Source organism: Chinchilla lanigera, unplaced genomic scaffold, assembly GCF_000276665.1.
Source record: "Chinchilla lanigera isolate Chin_1 unplaced genomic scaffold, ChiLan1.0 scaffold00084, whole genome shotgun sequence".
In the NCBI taxonomy this organism is placed as follows: domain Eukaryota; kingdom Metazoa; phylum Chordata; class Mammalia; order Rodentia; family Chinchillidae; genus Chinchilla; species Chinchilla lanigera.
In genome coordinates this window covers 8,198,894-8,217,373 of record NW_004955485.1, presented here as the reverse complement: position 1 = coordinate 8,217,373, position 18,480 = coordinate 8,198,894, and the positions used below count along the sequence as shown (strand labels likewise).

The window sequence follows — 18,480 nt, the reverse complement described above, 5'->3', positions numbered from 1 at the left end:
CTTCTGGGATTTGTAGTTCCGTCGTGGCCTTCGGGAGTTGTAGTTCTTTCCCACAATCTGCCGGGCGAGGCGGCGCCGGCGGACAGAGCAGCCTGGGTGTTCAGGGGCCAAGATGGCGGCGCGCCGGGGACGGAGAGACAGAATCGCGCCGCCTGCAAATGCCGGCTCCGGGCCTGATCCGGGCGGTGGAGTCCGCGGCAGCGGCTGGGGAAGTCGGAGCCAAGCGTCCTATGGGACCGTGGGCGCCGTGAGCGGAGGGGAGCAGGTGAGAGCCTGGCGGGCGGCCCGCGGCTGGCAGCGGAGCGGCGTGCGCCGGGCGGTGACACGTGGACGCCGCGGGAGAGGGAGGAAGCGCTCGCGAGTCGGTGCCGGCTGTCTGCAGGAGTCAGGCCCGGCGGAGAGGCCTGAGCTGCGTATTCGGCTCGGGCGGCGGAGGAGGGGTGCGTGCGGGGCTTTTCTGGGAACCCTGAGCGGCAGAGCTGGGGGCGGAAACCGGGCCTGCAACCGGGGGAGGCGGTCAGGCGCTCGCAGTAGGGCTCGAAGGCTGGGACCTTCTCTTGCGGGAGCGGGGAGAGCTGCAGCAGCCCGGCGCCGCAGTTCTCTCTTCGGAACACGTGGGGTGGGGGAGCGATTTTCCCGGGAGAACTTGTCTGGCTCCCCTCCCCCTCCGGGCGGCCGGGGCACCCACGTGGGTTGGGCTGGGGGGCAGGGCCGCGGTCCACGTGGGTGCGGCGAGGGGATGTCCACGTGGCTCCCGGCCCGGGCTGTCGGGCTTCCAGTGTCCGCGCCTGAGCCGCACTGCCGAGAACTGGGTGTGTCCCGGCGGTCCCGCCATCCGCGACCAGGGCTGGGAACCCCTGGCCTTGGAGGAAGGTTAGGGCTGCTGGAGTCAACTTTGCCTGTAGCCTTGGGGTTGCTCCCTTTTGCGTGGGTCTGCAGCGCTTTTGGACAGCGGGTGGTAAACTTCCCAGATGTTTGGGCGTCTCTTTGCAGATGGCAGAGGGGTGAGGCTGAAGGACTGTGGAGGAGAGCTTGTGGCAGCTTCTGCCTGACCGGCTCGGGGTGGCTTGTGAGTCACTGGTACGGGCGTTTTGATTGCCTGCAGTCTTGCCTCATTCGTGATTTAAGGGGCATGGGGAGTGTCAGCATATACCTGGGACAAGTTTAAGTGAGGCGGAGAGAACCCTCTCCCCCACGCTTCTTTCTCCAGCATCTCTCCAGTGAACTGACACCAGAAACTGGGGTGGTCTGTGGTTAAGGTTTTCTGGAATTTCTCCTGGGGATGGGAGAACCATTCAGTACTTGAACATTAGCTGGATCAGAGAGAATTTTGGTGAGATTTGTTTTTTCCTTGTCTTCTCTGTGGTTAAAAAGTTACTGTCCCACTCTTTAATGGAGGGCTTTTTAAAAGTTCTTACTCAGGGCGGCAGTGGGCAGAAATTAGTTTGAATTGTTATCTCTCTTTTGCAATTAAGATGAGTTCTTGACGGCAGCCCCCCCCCCCGCCCCCCCCCGTAGGAGTTAGGCTGAAGGCTGCCTGTTAATACAAGGTCCAGGTCCAGCGGACGAATCTAGGCCTGTGTCCAAGGGAGAATAACTTCTGGGGCATGAATTTGGAAACAGCTCACTTTTTCTTCTTCATCCTTCTGCAGGTTACATCTTTTGAGGCTTGTGCTGCCTACACTCTGGGGAAGAGGCATGAGGGATCCAAGATCTAGTTGCAGTACAAATTAGGTGGTCATTTGGGGTGGGACAAAGTCTCAGGGAGAGATCCTTTTGCCCCTTAAAAAAGATAGGTATGTACGAGCTAGTCAAACAACCAGGTAGAAATTGAGATTGTCATACACTGGCAAACAATGACCCTATCCTCCAGCATCTTTCTTTTTTTTTTTTTGGTGAGCTAGGGTCACACTTCAGGCTAGCCTTGAACTCTTAGCAATCTTGCCTCAGTCTCCTGAGTTCTGGGATTAGAGGCGTGTTGGGATTACAAGGGTGTGCCACAAGATGAAAGTGCAGGATGTGTGGGATTATATTATCAGGTGGAGTAACACACTTGCAGAGTTTGGGAAAGGATGTTTAAGGCTGAGATCCTGTGTGTGTAAAAAGCTTTCAGAAGGAATTGCGTAAAGACCTTGAGAGGGGAGAGAACAGCATATTGGAGGAGCTCAGGTGTGTGTGGCAGAGGAGTGGGAGAGGACAGACCGGAGCAGAAGTACTAGGGAAGGGCAGGGTCCTTGTAAACCGTAGTGAAGAGTTTAAGTCTTTCAGTAGAGCTGTAAGATGGCATTGAGGGGATTTATGGAGGGTCTCAGGAAGTGAGCATTCAGGCACTTAAAAAAGTTTCTGGCTGGCAGAGGGGTGTGGTGGTGTATGCAAAAATAAATAAATAATCAAATAAAAAATTCTGGCTGTTCTTGCAACCTGGAGGGAGAAGATTGACCTGGGAAAGCCAGTTGGGAGGTTGCGGAAGTTAGAGGTACGGGCGGCTGGCTCACTTTTAGCCGTGGGGTTGATCCTCTGGACACTGCTGGTGGGGAACTCGAGGGAGGTTGTGAAGGGGAGGTTGCTCTGACTGTGGCTCTGGGACCTGCCTGGTGGAGGTGAACGTGGTTTGTAGAGCTGGGCATGGTTTGAGATTCTGGCCTGGTGGCTGGGGCTCCAGTAGGGAGGTGGCAGGGCAAGGAGAGATGCAGCTCCTTGCTTACTAGGATGGTTTGCTGAGCCAGGTGATACTCAGCGGGTGGTTGTAATTACAGGATTGTGAAGGTCTGGGAGGGGTTAGTGCCTAAAACCTGCCTTTCATTTTATCCTGGGCTGGCCTTCTGTGTCCTAACCAGCCTTTCCTCTCCCTGGGTCCTGCCTGAGGGCTGGGGATTAAATTTAGGGTCTTGGCCCTGAACTACATCATAGCCCCCTTTTCAGGGCTGTTCTGGGGATTGAATTTAGCACCTTTGCACTAAGCTACATCCCCATCCCTTTTTTATTTTGAGCTATCTGGGCTGAATTCAAATTTGAAATCCTCCTGCCTCAGCCTCAGGATGCTTTAAGTCCTCCGCTGTTTGAGGAGAGTGTGTGTGGGAAGGGTATGGTCAAACCCGATGCGTGTTTCATTTGGAGGAGGTGATGCTGAGTTTCCCTATGCTGCAGAAGTGGGGAGGTGGTGGTGGCTGGTCTACATTTGGTCCTGTTCTTAGGCCTGTACACCATGTTTCTAAGCCTGGCTCTGGTTCCTGAGTCTCACTTCAGACACTTCTGGCCCTGCCCACGCCCATACTCTTGACAGGTTTGGGCGGGCCACTCCCTGCCTCCTGATGGCTGAAAATGTGCCTAGCTTTTGGAGGAGTGTGGGGCGGGGCCTCCATCTACAGAATCTAGCCTTGTTCTTTGACTGTCACCTAGTAGGGGTTGGGAAGATACCTTTCCTTTGGAACTACGAGAGGTTGGGGGGGGGCAGTACCATTAGGAGAAGGTATAGCTGAGGATCAGAGCACGTTCTTACACACACACACACACACACACACACACGCACACACACACATGCACACGGCGTAATAACTGTGATGGGGCTGGTACTATGGGTGAGTGGAAAATACTGTATAAGGCATTTAAACTTTTCTGGGAGACAGGAAGAATATCAACTAATACAATACAAAGGGTTCTTTGTCCTAGATGAACTTCAAATCCAGTTTTCATAGTGATGCAGAAAGTGTCATGGGGTTGACGGACAGGGTGTGATTGTCAGGAAAGGGAATGCATTGGTCTGAGGAGACATCAGCATAGGCCGAGAAGCCTGAAAGCCTCAGGTACCTTCTTGAATACTGCAGGGTTTGAGCTCAGCAGGTAACAGAGGCCGCAGGGGTTTGAAGTGGGTCAGGTTGGCATAGCTGAACTGTCTCCTGGTTGACCTCTTGCTTTGGTGTGCCCCTCGGACTAGCACCCTCTCCTCTCCCTGCATATGACCTTTGAACAATCCAGATCTTTTTATTTTGGTTATTTTTTTTTAGAAAGGGTCTTGCTATTCAGTTCAGGCTGGCCTTGAACTCACCGTATAGCCCAGGCTGGCCTTAAACTTGCTTCAGTCCTCCTGCCTCAGCCTCCCAAGGGTTAGGATTATAGGCATGTACCACACACCTGGCTATAATGTGGATCTTTTGGATGTTTTTACTCTGCAGTTTAATAATTTCCTGTGGCTCCAGCTGTTTGTGGATGGAGTTCAAACTGTCTTCTGCCTGGAATACTGCCCTTGTGGTTGGGGCTTTTGTTCATGGGTTGTATCTCTGCCCACCTGGGTTAGAGGTTTGGTGATGTGGGGCTGGGGTCCTGGTTTCTAGAGCACGGCATTCCTCTGCCTCGGGGGAGCATTCGTTTCAGCCTCCGCCTCTGCCCTAGGCGCTGCTGCGTGAAGAAGGGGAAGACTCTGGCTTTGTCAGTCTGTCTCGCCTGGGCCCATCTCTGAGAGACAAGGACCTGGAGATGGAGGAGCTGATACTGCAGGACGAGACGCTGCTGGGGACCATGCAGAGCTACATGGACGCCTCCCTCATCTCGCTCATCGAGGATTTTGGGAGCCTTGGAGAGGTGAGCTGGAGTGAGGCTTGGAGCTAGAGTTTTATAAGGGAGGCTCCACTTCAGATACTTGGAGTGGTTTTAGAGATGGCTGTGCTCTTCCACATTCTTAGTTTTTTTTCTTGGTACAGGGAATCGAACTCAGGACCTTGCACTTGCCAGGCAGGTTCTTGTGCTGCTGAGCTCTATCCCCAGCCTCATCCTTAGTTCTTGGGTGCCTGACTGGAGTCCTGGAAGTGTTTTTTTGTCTCTCGAAGGGAGGGTGGGAGTTAGGCTGCAGGTTGTAGGCTGCCAGATTATGCCAGGTGAGGATGCCCTGGTTAGTTTGGACAGTGATCCAAGGCCTTTGCCCTTGACCTGAATGTCTAGAGGGTTGTGATCTGTTTTGTGTTTGTGTGTGTGTATACACGTACTTGTGTATGGTGCTGGAGGATGACCCCAAGGCCTCACTGAGTTCTGCGTTGTTTTATTTATTTTTTATTTTTTTGGTCTTTTTTGATACAAGATCTCACTATGCAGTTGAGGCTGGCCTTGAACTCACTTTGTAGCCAGGCTAGTCTCGAACTCACAACGATCCTTCTGCCTCAGCCTCCTGAGTGCTGGAGTTACAGGTGTGTGCTACCATGCCCAGCCCTTGCTTTCTTTTAAAAATATGTTTTTTGGGGGGCTGGGCATGGTAGCCTACCCTTGTAATCTCAGCACTCGGGAGGCTGAGGCAGGAGGATCTATATCTTTCTTTTTTTTTGAGATAAGGTCTTGCTGAATCACTAGGTTGCCCAGGCTGGGCTCTAATTTGGGATCCTCTAGTCTCAGCCTCTCAGAGTGCTGGGATTACAGGAGTATGCTGCCATACCCAGCTTGTGTTTTTTTCTTTTTGAGACAGAATCTCACTATGTAGTCCAGGCTGGCTTGATCTCAGATTTCTCTTGCCTCAGTCTCATGAGTTTTGTGATTACAGATGTGCACTACCATATTTGGCCCTGATCTGTTTTTGAGGCCAGTTCTTTTTTTGGGGTTTTTATTTCCAGTACCGGGAATTGAACTCACAACTTTGTGCTTGCCAGGCAAGTGCTGTGCCGATGAGCTAAATCCCCAGCCCCTTTGAGGCCAGTTCTGATGGAGCCAAGGGTTGTTTGCTGAGTATCCTCCTCTTACCTGAAGGCGGGGGACTGTATGAAGCCCAAGCTCAAGACTCTAGACTCTAGGGCTAGGGATTTTGCTCAGTGGCATAGTGCCTGCCTGGCAAGCTTGAGGTCCTGAGTTTGATTCCCGGTACCTCCACCCCAAGACTCTAGTCTCTAGTCTGACAGGTCTCTTTTGGATGATAAATGAGATTAGAACCTGTGCCTTCTCACACTTAGATCCTTCTTGTTGGTAAATTGAGCTGAGCTGAACTTGGGAGGCTGAGTGTTTGGCCTCTGGCCCTTCTCAGTGGCCCAGTAGCTCATTAGAAGTGGTGGTGGGACCTTCCCATTGTCTTTCTGGAGCAGAGCAGGTTATCTCTGGAGGACCAGAATGAAGTATCGCTGCTCACAGCTCTGACGGAGATCTTGGACAATGCAGATTCTGAGAACCTGTCTCCATTTGACAGCATTCCTGACTCGGAGCTACTTGTGTCTCCTCGAGAGGGCTCCTCTGTGAGTGTGGGACAAGGAGAGGGGACGTGTGGCTGGTGTAAAGTTTGAAACCTTGTCTGTTGGCCGCTCACATAGCGGCTCAACAGCCGCTTGAGTTTAAAGCTCAAACTGATGTCAGGTCTTTGTCTTCCTCTTAGCTGCACAAGCTGCTCACTCTTTCTCGAACCCCACCAGAACGTGACTTCATCACCCCCCTTGACACCTTAGGGCCCGGCACGGGTGGTAGTAAAGTGAGTGGGGTGAGCCTGGCCTGCCCAACACTTGTGGGGGTGGGGCGTAGGAACATGTCTGGAAAGCACTCTGCTGAGAAAACCCCTCTCTTCTTTCTTGCAGGTTGAGATGGCTCTCGCAGATCCCTCTTGGGATTTCTCCCCACCTTCCTTCCTGGAGACCTCTTCTCCCAAGGTGCCTAGCTGGAGGTCCTCAAGGTCGAGGCCACGCTGGGGCCAGTCCCCTCCTTCGCAGCAGCGCAGTGACGGTGAAGAAGAGGAAGAGGTGGCTGGCTTCAGCGGCCAGATGCTTGCTGGGGAGCTTGACAGTTCCTTGAGCGCCATCCCAGACTTCCCCATGCACCTGGCCTGCCCACAGGAGGAGGACAAGGCCACAGCAGCAGAGGTGGCCATGCCAGCAGCTGGTGATGAGAGCATCTCCTCTCTGAGTGAGCTGGTGCGGGCCATGCACCCTTACTGCCTGCCCAACCTCACCCACCTGGCATCACTCGAGGATGAGCTTCAGGAACAGCCAGAAGACTTGGCACTGCCTGAGGGTTGTGTGGTGCTGGAGATTGTGGGCCAGGCGGCCACCGCTGCTGATGGCCTGCAGATTCCAGTTGTGGTCCGGCAGGTCCCCACTGGACCCGAGTCTGTGCTCCTAGGTGACCCGCTGCAGCTGCTTATGCCCACGCTGGAATCAGAGGCGGAGTCTGCTGTGCCTAAGGTGGCTCCTTGCCCTGAGAAAGAGGAGTTGTTGCTGGATTCAACTTGCTTATTGGATCCCAGAGAGGCCACGGTGTCAGTGGCACCCGGTGGGCCTGAGACCCCACCTCCCAGTGCAGTGCCCGGTTCCCAGAAAGCTCGGAAAGGCAGGAGGAAGAAAAGCAAGGAGCAGGTGGCAGCCGGCGTGGAGGGCTATGCCAGGAAACTGAGGTCTTCCTCTCGTGGGCAGGCTGCTGTGGCTGCAGAAGTGGTTTCTCAGACTGGCACCTTGAAGAAGCAGCCTCAGGAACAGCTTCAGAGAGAGACTGTGCCTCCCCAGGGGAGGGGGAAGCCTCGGGCTTGGGCTCGGGCCTGGGCAGCTGCCTTGGAGAAGCCTAGCTCTGGAGACCTGGAGGGAAGTGCTGGACAAGGTGGTCTTGCTAAAGAAGGTCCTCTAGACCTCTACTCTAAGCTGGTTGACACGATCCATCCCAACCCTGTTCCGACCCATCTCCCATTGGTTAACTCTGCTCAAGCTGCTCCCATGCCAGCTGACGCTATTGAAGCCAGTCCCAGAGCCGCTGACCCTGCTGTAGCTGACCCTGTACCTGGTGAGCCAGCTTCAGCCAGCTCCGAGCTAGTTGACCCTCTCCCGGCTCACCCAGTGCTGACTGACTCAGTCCTTGCTGACTTGGCAGCAGTTGATGCCACAGTGGTGGTTCCCATCTCAGACAACTTGTCACCAGTTGATACTGTCCTAGCTGACCCAGCGCTAGTTGACTCTGTTCCTAATGATGGGGTTCCAGCTGACCCTGTGCTAGTTAAGGCCAGACCAACCGACCCCAGACGTGGTGCAGTGTCATCAGCCCAAGGGAGTCTAGCTTCCCAGCTCCCCCTTGACTCAGAGACCTTGGACCCCTTAAAGGTTGTCATCCCTGAAGTCAAGGAGGTTGTAGGTCCTCTGAAGGTGGGAACTGGTACCAGTGCTGCCACCCAGGAAACCAGACCTCGGCCTCTTAGCCTATCTGAGTACCGGCAACGAAGACAGCAACGGCAGGCAGAGGCAGAAGAGAAAAGTTCCCAGCCCCCAGCTGGGAAGTGGCCCAGCCTCCCAGAGACCCCCACAGGGCTGGCAGACATCCCTTGTCTTGTCATCCCACCAGCCCCAGCCAAGAAGACGGCCTTGCAGAGGATCCCTGAAGCTCCTCTGGAGGCTGGCTTTGTGCCTGCAGGTCCCAGCCCTGCTTCTCCTAGTCCTGAGCCTGCAGGCAGACCTGTGGGTTCAGCTCCCACCCAGCAGGTGCCACCCGAAGAGGTGCCACTGCCAGCGGGACCTTCCCTTCCTATTGTGCAGTCTGTGTCTCCTGCTGGGCCCGTTCCTCCCACAGTGGCCACTCCTTTGCCTTTCCCCTCAAGTGGCCTGGGCATGCCCCCTATGCTGCCCCTTCCTTCAAGTGGGCAAGGGGTCCCCAGTCTTCCCCCACCTCCCTTGCACCCTCCTGGCCTTCCAGTGTCCGTGGGGCCTGTGCCACCTGATCCCTATACTCGCTATGCCCATGTGCCACCCTGGCCTTGTTATCCCCCTGTGTCCCCTTCGGGGTACCCTTGCCTGCCTCCCCCTCCCGTGGTGCCCCTAGTGTCTGGTACTCCTGGCGCCTATGCTGTGCCCCCCACTTGTAATGTGCCTTGGGTTCCCCCTCCTGCCCCAGTCTCACCCTACAGCTCCAGCTGTACCTTTGGGCCTATGGGATGGGGCCCAGGCCCACAGCACCCTCCATTCTGGCCCGCTGTTCCCCTGCCTCCTTTAGCTCCAGCCTCTGTTGGGAGAGATGTTCCCCCATCCACGGTGGAGCCCAGTGTCATTCCAACTGGCTCTCCAGAAAGTGTACTTCCTGTGCCTGTGGCTCCCTCCCTCAGTCTCGGGCCAGCTGGCCTCAGAGCGCCACAGATAGAGGCCACCAAGGTCGAAGTCAAGTCAGTGCCTGCGTCTCCCCGAGTGAAACACAAGGTGTCCGTGGTGCAAAGCCCCAGGACCAAGGCCCCGCCAAGTCTGTGTGCCGAAGGTGTGTCCGTGGAGGAGCCTGCATCAGAGGTGTTAAAGCCCGAGACCCAGGAGATGAAGCCCAAGGAGAAACCTCTCTGTCCTGCTGTCAGGGCTGTTCCTCAGCTGCCTACTGTGCACCCAGCCCGCCTAAGGAAGCTGTCCTTTCTGCCCGCCCCACATACGCAGGGTCCTGAGGATGTAGTGCAGGCTTTCATCAGTGAGATCGGTGAGTGCGCGGTGTAGCTGGTGTGGGAAGGGGAGGGGCAGCTGTGGCCGTTCTGTGCGGAGCAGGGTAAAGCCCGTGGCGAGGCTGCCCTTTGTTGGATTTCCCTGGAGGGGCTTCAGCGGTGGAGCTCTGCGTTGGTTTCAGTCCCTCCTGCTGTGTGCTGCTGACTTGGGTCACTTAGTATGGTGGGCAGAGAGGTGTAAAGGGGGAGGAGGGTTTACTCACTGTACTCAGCTGATGGGGCTGGGTCTTAATCCTGTGTCCTGTTCCTCCCTAGGAATTGAGGCATCAGACTTATCCAGTCTGCTGGAGCAGTTTGAGAAATCAGAAGGTGAGAAAAATGGGGTAGTTTTGTCCCAGCCCTTTGTAGTTGGTACTTCCTTTAGGCTCAGCCCTGTAGTTGGCTAAGTGGGAGTGGCAGGCAGTCTCTGCCACTAGAGCAGCCCCCAGTTGGGCTGGGCAGACAGTATTTCTGGGAGTAGATAGGGAGGCCTGGTGGGTTGGGGTTGTTCGGGGACATTTCTCTAGAGGGAAGTAGCTTTCAAGCTGAATCTTAAAAGACAGGATTTGAGAGAGAGCGTATGTGGTAAGTGAAGGGGAGAGCGGGTATAGGAAAGACCCTCCGCCATGTATTTGGAAGGCAGTGAACAAGTAGGCTACTTAAAGATAAGGCAGGGCTGTAGGTGCTGTGGCACTACTGTGACCTCTGTCAAGGAGCGTTCGGTCTAATTTGGGAGATAAACATGATTTGGAAGCAAGTGTCTATAGTACAAGCAAAAATAAGTGGCCCGGGCAGCGGGGTGCACATCTGTAATCCCAGCTACTCAGGAGGCCAAGGCAGGAGCATGGCCAATTTGAGGCCAGCCTGTTTTTCTGTTTCTTCTTTCTTTCTTTTGTTTTTTCTTTCTTTCTTTGTTTCTCTTTCTTTCTTTCTTTCTTTCTTTCTTTCTTTCTTTCTTTCTTTCTTTCTTTGTCTCTGTCTCTGTCTCTCTTTGTCCCTCCTTTTCTCTCCCTCTCTCTCTCCTCTCTCATCTCTCTCATCTATTTATCTGTCTATCTTTCTCATCTCTCTTATCTATTTATCTATCTATCTATCTATCTATCTTTGGTACCGGGAATTGAACTCAGGTCCTTGCATTTGCGAGGCAGGTGCTGTGCCTGTGAGCTATCTCTGCAGCTGTCTCTCCCTAGCCTGTTCAATTTATTTTTTTTTAATTTTTAAATTTTTTTTTATAGCCTGTTCAATTTAATGAGACTTCATTTAATGTTTCGGTATTTATTTTTTTTTTAATTTTTATTTTTTTTCGGTATTTATTTTAAAAAAGCTGAGGATGTAGTTCAGCCCAGGGATGGAGTGCTTGCCTAGCATGCTCAGGATCCTGGGTTTGACCTTCAATACTGAAAGATGAATGTGGGACAAGACTATGCTGTGCTGGGCGTGGTGGCGCACGCCTGTAGTCCCAGCACTTGGGAGGCTGAAGCAGGAGGATTGCTGCAAGTGCAAGGCCAGCCTGCACTGCATAGTGAGACCCTGTCTCAAAAAGACAAAACCCCCCAAAACAAACTGCTATGGTTGGACACAGTGGTGCACACTCCACAGTAGGCCAGGAGCTGGCACGTTCGGAGGGTTCTGCAGAAACTTGGGTACTAGTAAGCTTCTGCAGGTGGCCTCTCCCAGAGACTGTGGTGCTTTTGAACAGAGAGGAGACTCGAGTGCACAGTTCCTGGGTACCCACTGAAGGAGACTTGTCTCCAGGGTAGCCCTGCAGGGAACATGGAGACAGAGTAGCCTTTCCCGTTGGAGTCTCTAAGCCCTTCTGTGCCATTTCAGCCTGGAACTTCTGCTTGGGCCTTTTAACTTGTATAATTTCTTCACAGCCAAAAAGGAATGTCCGCCCCCAGCTCCTGCTGACAGCTCGGCTGTAGTAGGAAACTCAGGGTAAGTACGGAGATGTGAGCAATTACCCTGCAGCTGTTGGTCAGCAGCCAGCTGGTGTGCCAGGACCACCGGCGGGATGCATCTATGGCAGGGATGTGCAGTCAGCGCTAGTGTTTTCCCGTTGCCCCACACCCTGCTCTGCCTGCCACCCCTGGGCACTACCGTAGTTTGATGGTGAGGTGGGAGAGTGTGAACTGCCCTCCTGCTGATTGTAAACAAGGATTCCGGATCCCCTCGCGAACCTTTGTATCTTCTGGCAAGTTCTGCTTTCCTTCATTTAATGGATTATAAGCTTGCTCCGTGCTGGAGATGTGTAACAGTGGGGAAGAAATTAATGTCGAGGGCTTCCCTGGCACTGTGGAGGACACAGGCACCCTGGACCTCCTTGCTCCCCAGATGTCCAGCAGTGAGAGGCCTTTGTCATGTTCATGATCAGATCCTGTGCTGCCAGCCCTCTTCCCCTTTGCACTGGCTTCAGGCTGGTTCAAGGTGGTTGGCAAGGCTCCTGACTTGAAAGGGGTTGGGGGTACTCAGCGTCACAGCCAGCCTGCCTCCTGGAATTGGGCAGAGCTGAGACGAGGCCTGGTCTGCAGCTGAGTCACTAATAGCCTTTGTGCTGGAGGAGAAGGGGAGCAGCTTGTCCATGCCTACTCTCCGCTTACTTCGTGAGGAAAGCTGACGCACGTGATGTTGAGGAGGCAATGAACCAGGCTTTCCCTTTTCCCCCTGCCAGCAGCGTTGACACTCCCCAGGAGAAGAGGCCCCTAGACCGGTTACAAGCCCCAGAGCTGGCCAACGTGGCAGGTGGGTTCAGGTGGGGGAACTCTGCCTATGAGGAGATGGTGTAGCGAACGTGCAGTGCCTTCTCTGCATCAGGTGTGTGTAGGCATTGACAGCACAGAGGTCTGATCTCCATTCGTGAGGTGCTCGAAGTTTAGGGCAGATGTGTAAACAGAAGCGTGCTGAGCACTAGAAGTGGTGTGTCAAGGAAGTTTGTGCATTTTAGTAAGATCCAAAGGGGACAGTCAAGGAAGGGGTATATAGAAGGTGATCCCCTCCGGAGGTATGAGAAAACCACTGCTCGCACTCAGATGGTCGATTCAGGGGACAGGCGTCCTCGAGTGCAGCAGCTTGAGTGAGCAAAGGACCAGAACCAGCCTGTGTTTGGGGGACTTGTATGTGTTTCACTGGAGCTTAGTGCCTGATCAGGGTGGGGCAGAACAAAAGCGAGATACAAAGCTGGAGTGGTAAACAGATCTGATTATGGAAACTCTCAGTGCTTGTTAAGCTGTCTGCACTTCACCCTGTGTACTGCAGAGGCTGTGAGAAGCTTTCTCAGATGGGTATTTGGATGGTCTCTCCTTGAGCAGCGTAGAGGACAGGGGCAAATACGAACAAAGCTGGAAGTGGGCAGACTTCACCGCATGAGTCCAGGCGCGGCCAGCTAGCTGCTGGGCAGTGCTGGGTGGAGGGGTGGCTAGGTAGAACCCACTCACCAGCTAGGTTTTGGTAACGGAGAAGATGAAGGGGTTTAGGAGGATCGTGGCTGGCTAGGTTCCTAGTTGGTCCCCAAGACAGAGAACATGGGGGAAGGAGCAGTGGAAACAGTGGGAGACGCTGGGTGTCCAGTGCGTGGTGCACCTGGAGAGAAGTGGGGTTGCTGGAGCCTAGATACAATGTCTGGAAGTACAGAATCAGATCTCACCCTGCTGTCTCCGTCCTCCCTCCCCTCACAGGCCTCACCCCTCCAGCCACCCCTCCCCACCAGTTATGGAAGCCCCTGGCTGCTGTTTCACTGCTGGCCAAAGCCAGATCTCCTAAGTCCACCGCCCAGGAGGGAACCCTGAAGCCTGAAGGAGTTACAGAGGCCAAACATCCAGCTGCAGCCTGTCTCCAAGAAGGGGTCCACGGCCCTAGTCCAGTCCATGTGGGCTCAGGGGACCATGACTATTGTGTTCGGAGCAGGACACCCCCCAAAAAGATGCCTGCCCTAGTCATCCCAGAGGTGGGCTCCCGATGGAACGTCAAACGCCATCAGGATATCACCATCAAACCCGTCTTATCCCTGGGCCCAGCCGCTCCCCTTCTCCCATGCACTGCTGCCGCCCAGGAACCACTTGATCACAGGACTAGCAATGCGCAGGTGCCTCCTCCCCCAACTCCTTGCCTTGCCCCGTCTGCCTTGCTGTCTCCTGAGGCCTCACCCTGCCGGAATGACACGAACACTAGGACTCCCCCCGAGCCCTCAGCCAAGCAGCGATCCATGCGCTGTTACCGAAAAGCCTGCAGGTCAGCCAGCCCCCCAAGTAGGGGCTGGCAGGGCCGTCGTGGCCACAGCAGCCGGTCTGTCAGCTCTGGGTCCAACCAGACCAGTGAAGCATCTTCCTCATCCTCATCGTCGTCTTCCTCATCCCGGTCCAGGTCCCGGTCCCTCTCCCCCCCACACAAGAGGTGGCGAAGGTGAGCTCTTGATGGCCCGTTAGGTCCTGCAGTTAGGAAGTTTGTGCTCTCTCCTGTGGTTTACTTTGAAAGCTTTCACACACTGACTTGCGTACGTTCAGGCACTAAGGCTTTTGTTTCCGTCTTTGGCTTTCGTCTTTTCTCCTTTTGTGGACTGTGGAAGGAGGCAAGCTGTGAGAATATAGCTTCTATTCTTGGTTGGAGTATGGGGTATTCCTGAGGTCTCTGCTACCTTGAGCCATGCCTTGCAACTGTGAGGGTTTGATCTTGACTGTGTCCGCTTCTTTACGTACGACAGTACCTCATGGTATTTTCATGGCACTGTGGGATAGTGGGTTAACTGCTAAGGGGAACTGTGCTTAATCATCTGTTGAGTAAAGCATACGAGGCAGTTTCTTGGGATGGCCTCATCTATTTCCTGGCAACATTTTACTTTTCCCCTTTTTTTTGGTACTGGGAATCAAACTCAGGACCTTGTGCTTGCCAGGCAGGCACTTGTGCCACTGAGCTGTCTCCCCAGCCCAAACTTAGTAATTCATACATCAAATCTTTTTTTTTTGTTTGTTTGTTTTTTGGTACTGGGAATCAAACTCAGGACCTTGCACTTGCCAGGCAGGCATTGGAGCTGCTGAGCTACATCCCTGGCCCGCATTTTACTTTTTCTCAGTAACAGTCCCAAGTTTTCCCACTTACTCAGTAGGGAGCTTCTGAGTCTCAGCAGTGCTGCACCTCTAGAAACACCCGCTCCTGTAGGTCTAGCATGTCACCTCCCTTCACACTGTGGCTGCAGAGTCCTAGGTGACATGGTCGGGAAGCACTTGTAAAGCAGCCAGCCAGGCCTGGCCCCTACACCAAAGGTACAGACACAGCTAGGGTCCAGCCCTTTTTTTATTTTCCTTCCCCTTACTGATTTGTTTTTCAGTTTTCAATTGCACAATTGAAAATAAATAGAGGTCTGGCCAGACACTAGAATGTTACAGATCTACCTAGAGTTCCATGAAGGGCTTCAGTTTGTTCATTTGTGAGGAAAAATTGTTCTAGACCTCTTCTGCTCTGCTTTCTTTGGTTCTGAGCTTCCTGACAGGCAGGGCTGGGGCCTGGGTGAGGTAAGTGGAGTATATCTGCATCACGCCTACTCTGAACTGCACATCCTTTAATTCTGTAGGTCCAGCTGCAGTTCCTCTGGACGTTCCCGAAGATGCTCTTCCTCTTCATCATCATCCTCGTCTTCCTCGTCCTCCTCATCCAGTTCCCGAAGCCGTTCTCGCTCCCCATCCCCCCGCCGGAGAAGTGACAGGAGGCGGCGGTGAGCATGTTACCGGGAAGCAGGGCTGCTGGGATGGAGGGGCCCGAGAGTTCTGAGTCTCGAATTGTTGTGTCTGGAGGCTGATGGCCTTTTCTCTTGCCAGGTACAGCTCATATCGTGCACACGACCATTACCAAAGGCAGAGAGTGCTGCAGAAGGAGCGTGCAATAGTGAGTGTAGCGCGGCTGGGGGGCCCTGCCCTGAGCCATGAGCTCGGAGGGTTGGCTGCAGCTCCAGCTCCAGCTCACAGGCTTACTTTTCCTTCTGCCCAACACAGGAAGAGAGAAGGGTGGTCTTTATTGGGAAGATACCTGGCCGAATGACTCGGTCAGAGTTGAAACAGAGGTTCTCTGTTTTTGGAGAGATTGAGGAATGCACCATCCACTTCCGTGTCCAAGGGTAAGCGCGGGTCCCAAGTCCGAAGTCCTTTCAGTCCCATTCATCTGGGCTCCTTTTCTTTACTTGGCTCTTTGCTGCGGTGCGCTGGGCGGTGTGGGGAATGAGAAGAGCCACCGCTGTGCCCTGGGGTCCTGTGTGTTCGTGGCATGTACCTAAGTGGCTCGCCTTCTCACCAGTGACAACTATGGTTTCGTCACTTACCGCTATGCTGAGGAGGCATTTGCAGCCATCGAGAGTGGCCACAAGCTGCGGCAGGCAGACGAGCAGCCGTTTGATCTCTGCTTTGGGGGCCGCAGGCAGTTCTGCAAGAGGAGCTATTCTGATCTCGGTGCGTAGAGGGCAGGCCTGAGGCTTTGCCATCCCTCATTCCCTTCAAGAAGGGATTCTAGGTCAGGTGGGGTGGCACACACCTGAAGTTCAGCACCTGGGAGGCCGAGGTGGCGGATTGCCATGAGTTCAAGGCCAGCCTGGTCTACGTAGTTTGAGGCCAGCCTGGACTACACATTGAGACGCTGTCTCAGAAAACTGAAGTGTGGGGGGGGTGTAAAAGAAGGGAAAGGTGCCTAGTTCTTTAAGAGTGGGGCAAGGTAGACTTACCTGACATACAAGAAGAATCTAAGGGTGGGATGAGGAGAGGATGAGGCACTCACACGTACCTTTCACTTAATCCAGGGCAATTTTAGCTGCAGCCATCGTTGGGAGAGGAGATGGCTGGCCATTTGAGAACCCAGTGGGATGTGTGGTCAGAGGTCGTGACGTTTGTCTCTCTCTACCTTTGTAGACTCCAACCGGGAAGACTTTGACCCTGCTCCTGTAAAGAGCAAATTTGACTCTCTTGACTTTGACACATTGTTGAAACAGGCCCAGAAGAACCTCAGGAGGTAACCCTGGGCTCTTCCCCCCTCCCTTTTTCTTTGGAGGTGTCCAGCCTCCTGTGTCCCCCTCCCCCACTCTGGGGAGAGAGCTGCTAGTGAGATGACTGTTTTATAAAGAAATGGAAAAAAGTGAAATAAAAATGTTAAATCAGACTTTTAAAAGTGGTATTTGTTTTTTATAACAGGTTGAAACAAGTTAACTTACATTCCTATATAAAATGGTTGCAGGGCCGGGGATATAGCTCAGAGGCACAGCACCTGCCTGGCAAGCACAAGGTCCTGAGTTTGATTCCTGGTCCCCACCCTCCCATAAATAAATGAATGGATGAATGAATGAAATGAATGAGTGAATGAATGGTTGGAAAGCCAGGCATGGTGGTGCACACCTGTAATCCCAGCACTTGGGAGGAGGATTGTTGCAAGTTTGAGACCAGTCTGGGCTACAAAGTGAGCTCTAGGCCAACCTGAACTGCACAGTGAGACCCTGTCTCAAAAAGACAAAAAAAAAAGTTGGAATTGAGGGATTTCCCAGTGTTTTGGAACACCAGTCACTATGTAGAGTGATAAACTAAAAATTCCCAGTGTCATTGTGGGAATGTGTGTCTCCGTATTTGGGATTGTATTGAACCCAGGGCTTTTGCATGAGTAGATCGAAACTGACCAGGCTTAGGCTTGAACTTAGGATCTTTCTGGCTCAGCCTCTTAGAGTGGGATTTCAGGCATGGGGCCACCAAGCCGGGACAGCAGTTGTGCTTCTCTCTGTTGTGCTACTGCCAAATGTAATCACTTCTCCTCTGTGAATACAGTCAGGGATGTGCTTAACCTCCTTGGCCGAATGACTCGGTCAGAGCTGAAACAAGTTCTCTGTTTTTGGAGAGATTGAGGAGTGCGCCATCCACTTCCGTGTCCAGGGGTAAGCGCGGGTCCCAAGTCACGAAGTCCTTTCAGTCCCATTCATCTGGGCTCCTTTTCTTTACTTGGCTCTTTGCTGTGGTGCGCTGGGCGGTGTGGGGAATGAGAAGAGCCACCGCTGTGCCCTGGGGTCCTGTGTGTTCGTGGCATGTACCTAAGTGGCTCGCCTTCCCCACCAATGACAACTAGGACCTCTAGTTACATCCTAGGACCTCTCTGGTCAAGTACAAAATCCACTGTATAAGGACAAGGAGAAAGAAAGCCATTATAAAGGACACCACATAGCACAGTGGCATTGGGAGTTGCACCAAAGGACCAGAGGAAAAGCTGACAGGAGAGAGCACAGACAAGCCAGGTGCACAGAGCCAAGATAGCCATCCCTCCTCACCTACCTTAAAAGTAAAAGAGACATGAAAGGGAGGGGCTACCCTACTTCTTAAAAAAGTTATTGTTCACTATTTAAAAATATATGCTGACACCCACGCCCTTACATATTTATCCGTATCTATATTTTCGCTCCAGGGTCACTCTGTTATTACAAATACAGACATATCCCCTTACTAACTCTTAAGCTGACCTATAAGGTTCCTGCTAACCATCCATCAGCTCATCCTGGAAATAAGGCCCTGACAAGGACAAACGGGCAGCAGAAAGTCAAAGCTCACCAAAAGAAATGTGCGTGTAGACACGGGTACTCATGGTGCCCGGTTTAACCGCAGGACACCCCAGGGAGCCAATCAAATTGTGACAAGTTCCAGGGAAGGAGGGACCCTCAAAACACCAGAAAAGAAGATGGGGACACAGGCTCATGGGTTTTTCATCTTTCTGGAGCCCCTTACTCTTCTCAGGGGAAGCTGTCTTCTGTTTTTTTCTTCCTTATAAATAAAGCGTCTTTCTTAAACTGTGTCCCCTTAATTCATTACTGGTGCTGAGTTTACAAGCCTTGTTAGGTGCTCATCCCAGTGGTGCTTGTCCTGGATGTGAAACCACCAGATTTGAAAGGGCTTCTCAGGCATGTTATCTGTGGAGTAAGTCAGGGCTTGCTTCTCCCACTTGAAAGGGGATCTGAATCATTTGGAAATCTTTTTAGAAGGCAGACTGTGAATTCTGCGGGGCGGGGAGCCTGAGATTCTGCATTTCAAATTCAGGGCAGCGTTACTATTCCCGGAAGGGATTTTGATAGCAAGGGCTAGAGGAAACTC

At 53.2% G+C, this 18,480-nt stretch overlaps 1 protein-coding gene across 5 annotated transcripts; it reads left to right on the top strand.

The window, feature by feature from the left end:
* Positions 1-16,519, top strand: Pprc1 (peroxisome proliferator-activated receptor gamma, coactivator-related 1). Of its 5 annotated transcripts, none has more exons than XM_013504112.1 (14): positions 7-265; positions 4,390-4,578; positions 6,057-6,203; positions 6,341-6,442; positions 6,537-9,387; positions 9,665-9,718; positions 11,266-11,326; positions 12,063-12,130; positions 13,063-13,786; positions 14,952-15,092; positions 15,196-15,262; positions 15,370-15,491; positions 15,668-15,819; positions 16,273-16,519. In XM_013504112.1, exons 1-14 carry the CDS (start codon positions 113-115, stop codon positions 16,374-16,376), a joined length of 4,935 nt encoding a protein of 1,644 aa, XP_013359566.1. In that variant the 5' UTR covers positions 7-112; the 3' UTR covers positions 16,377-16,519. The 5 variants fall into 5 exon arrangements, with proteins under 5 accessions (XP_013359569.1, XP_013359566.1, XP_005403916.1 ...); XM_005403859.2 differs by having other exon boundaries at positions 11-265; positions 12,060-12,130; XM_013504113.1 differs by having other exon boundaries at positions 16-265; positions 6,341-6,433; positions 12,060-12,130.
* Positions 16,520-18,480: the final 1,961 nt, after the last annotated feature.

What these genes read in the sequence shown, in the direction of transcription:
- Pprc1 (XM_005403859.2), top strand. Translation starts at nt 113, where the DNA reads ATGGCGGCGCGCCGGGGACGGAGAGACAGAATCGCGCCGCCTGCAAAT. An exon ending in CCGTGAGCGGAGGGGAGCAG is followed by an intron (nt 266 to 4,389) that starts GTGAGAGCCTGG and finishes CCTCTGCCCTAG; the next exon opens with GCGCTGCTGCGTGAAGAAGG. An exon ending in GCAGTTTGAGAAATCAGAAG is followed by an intron (nt 9,719 to 11,265) that starts GTGAGAAAAATG and finishes ATTTCTTCACAG; the next exon opens with CCAAAAAGGAATGTCCGCCC.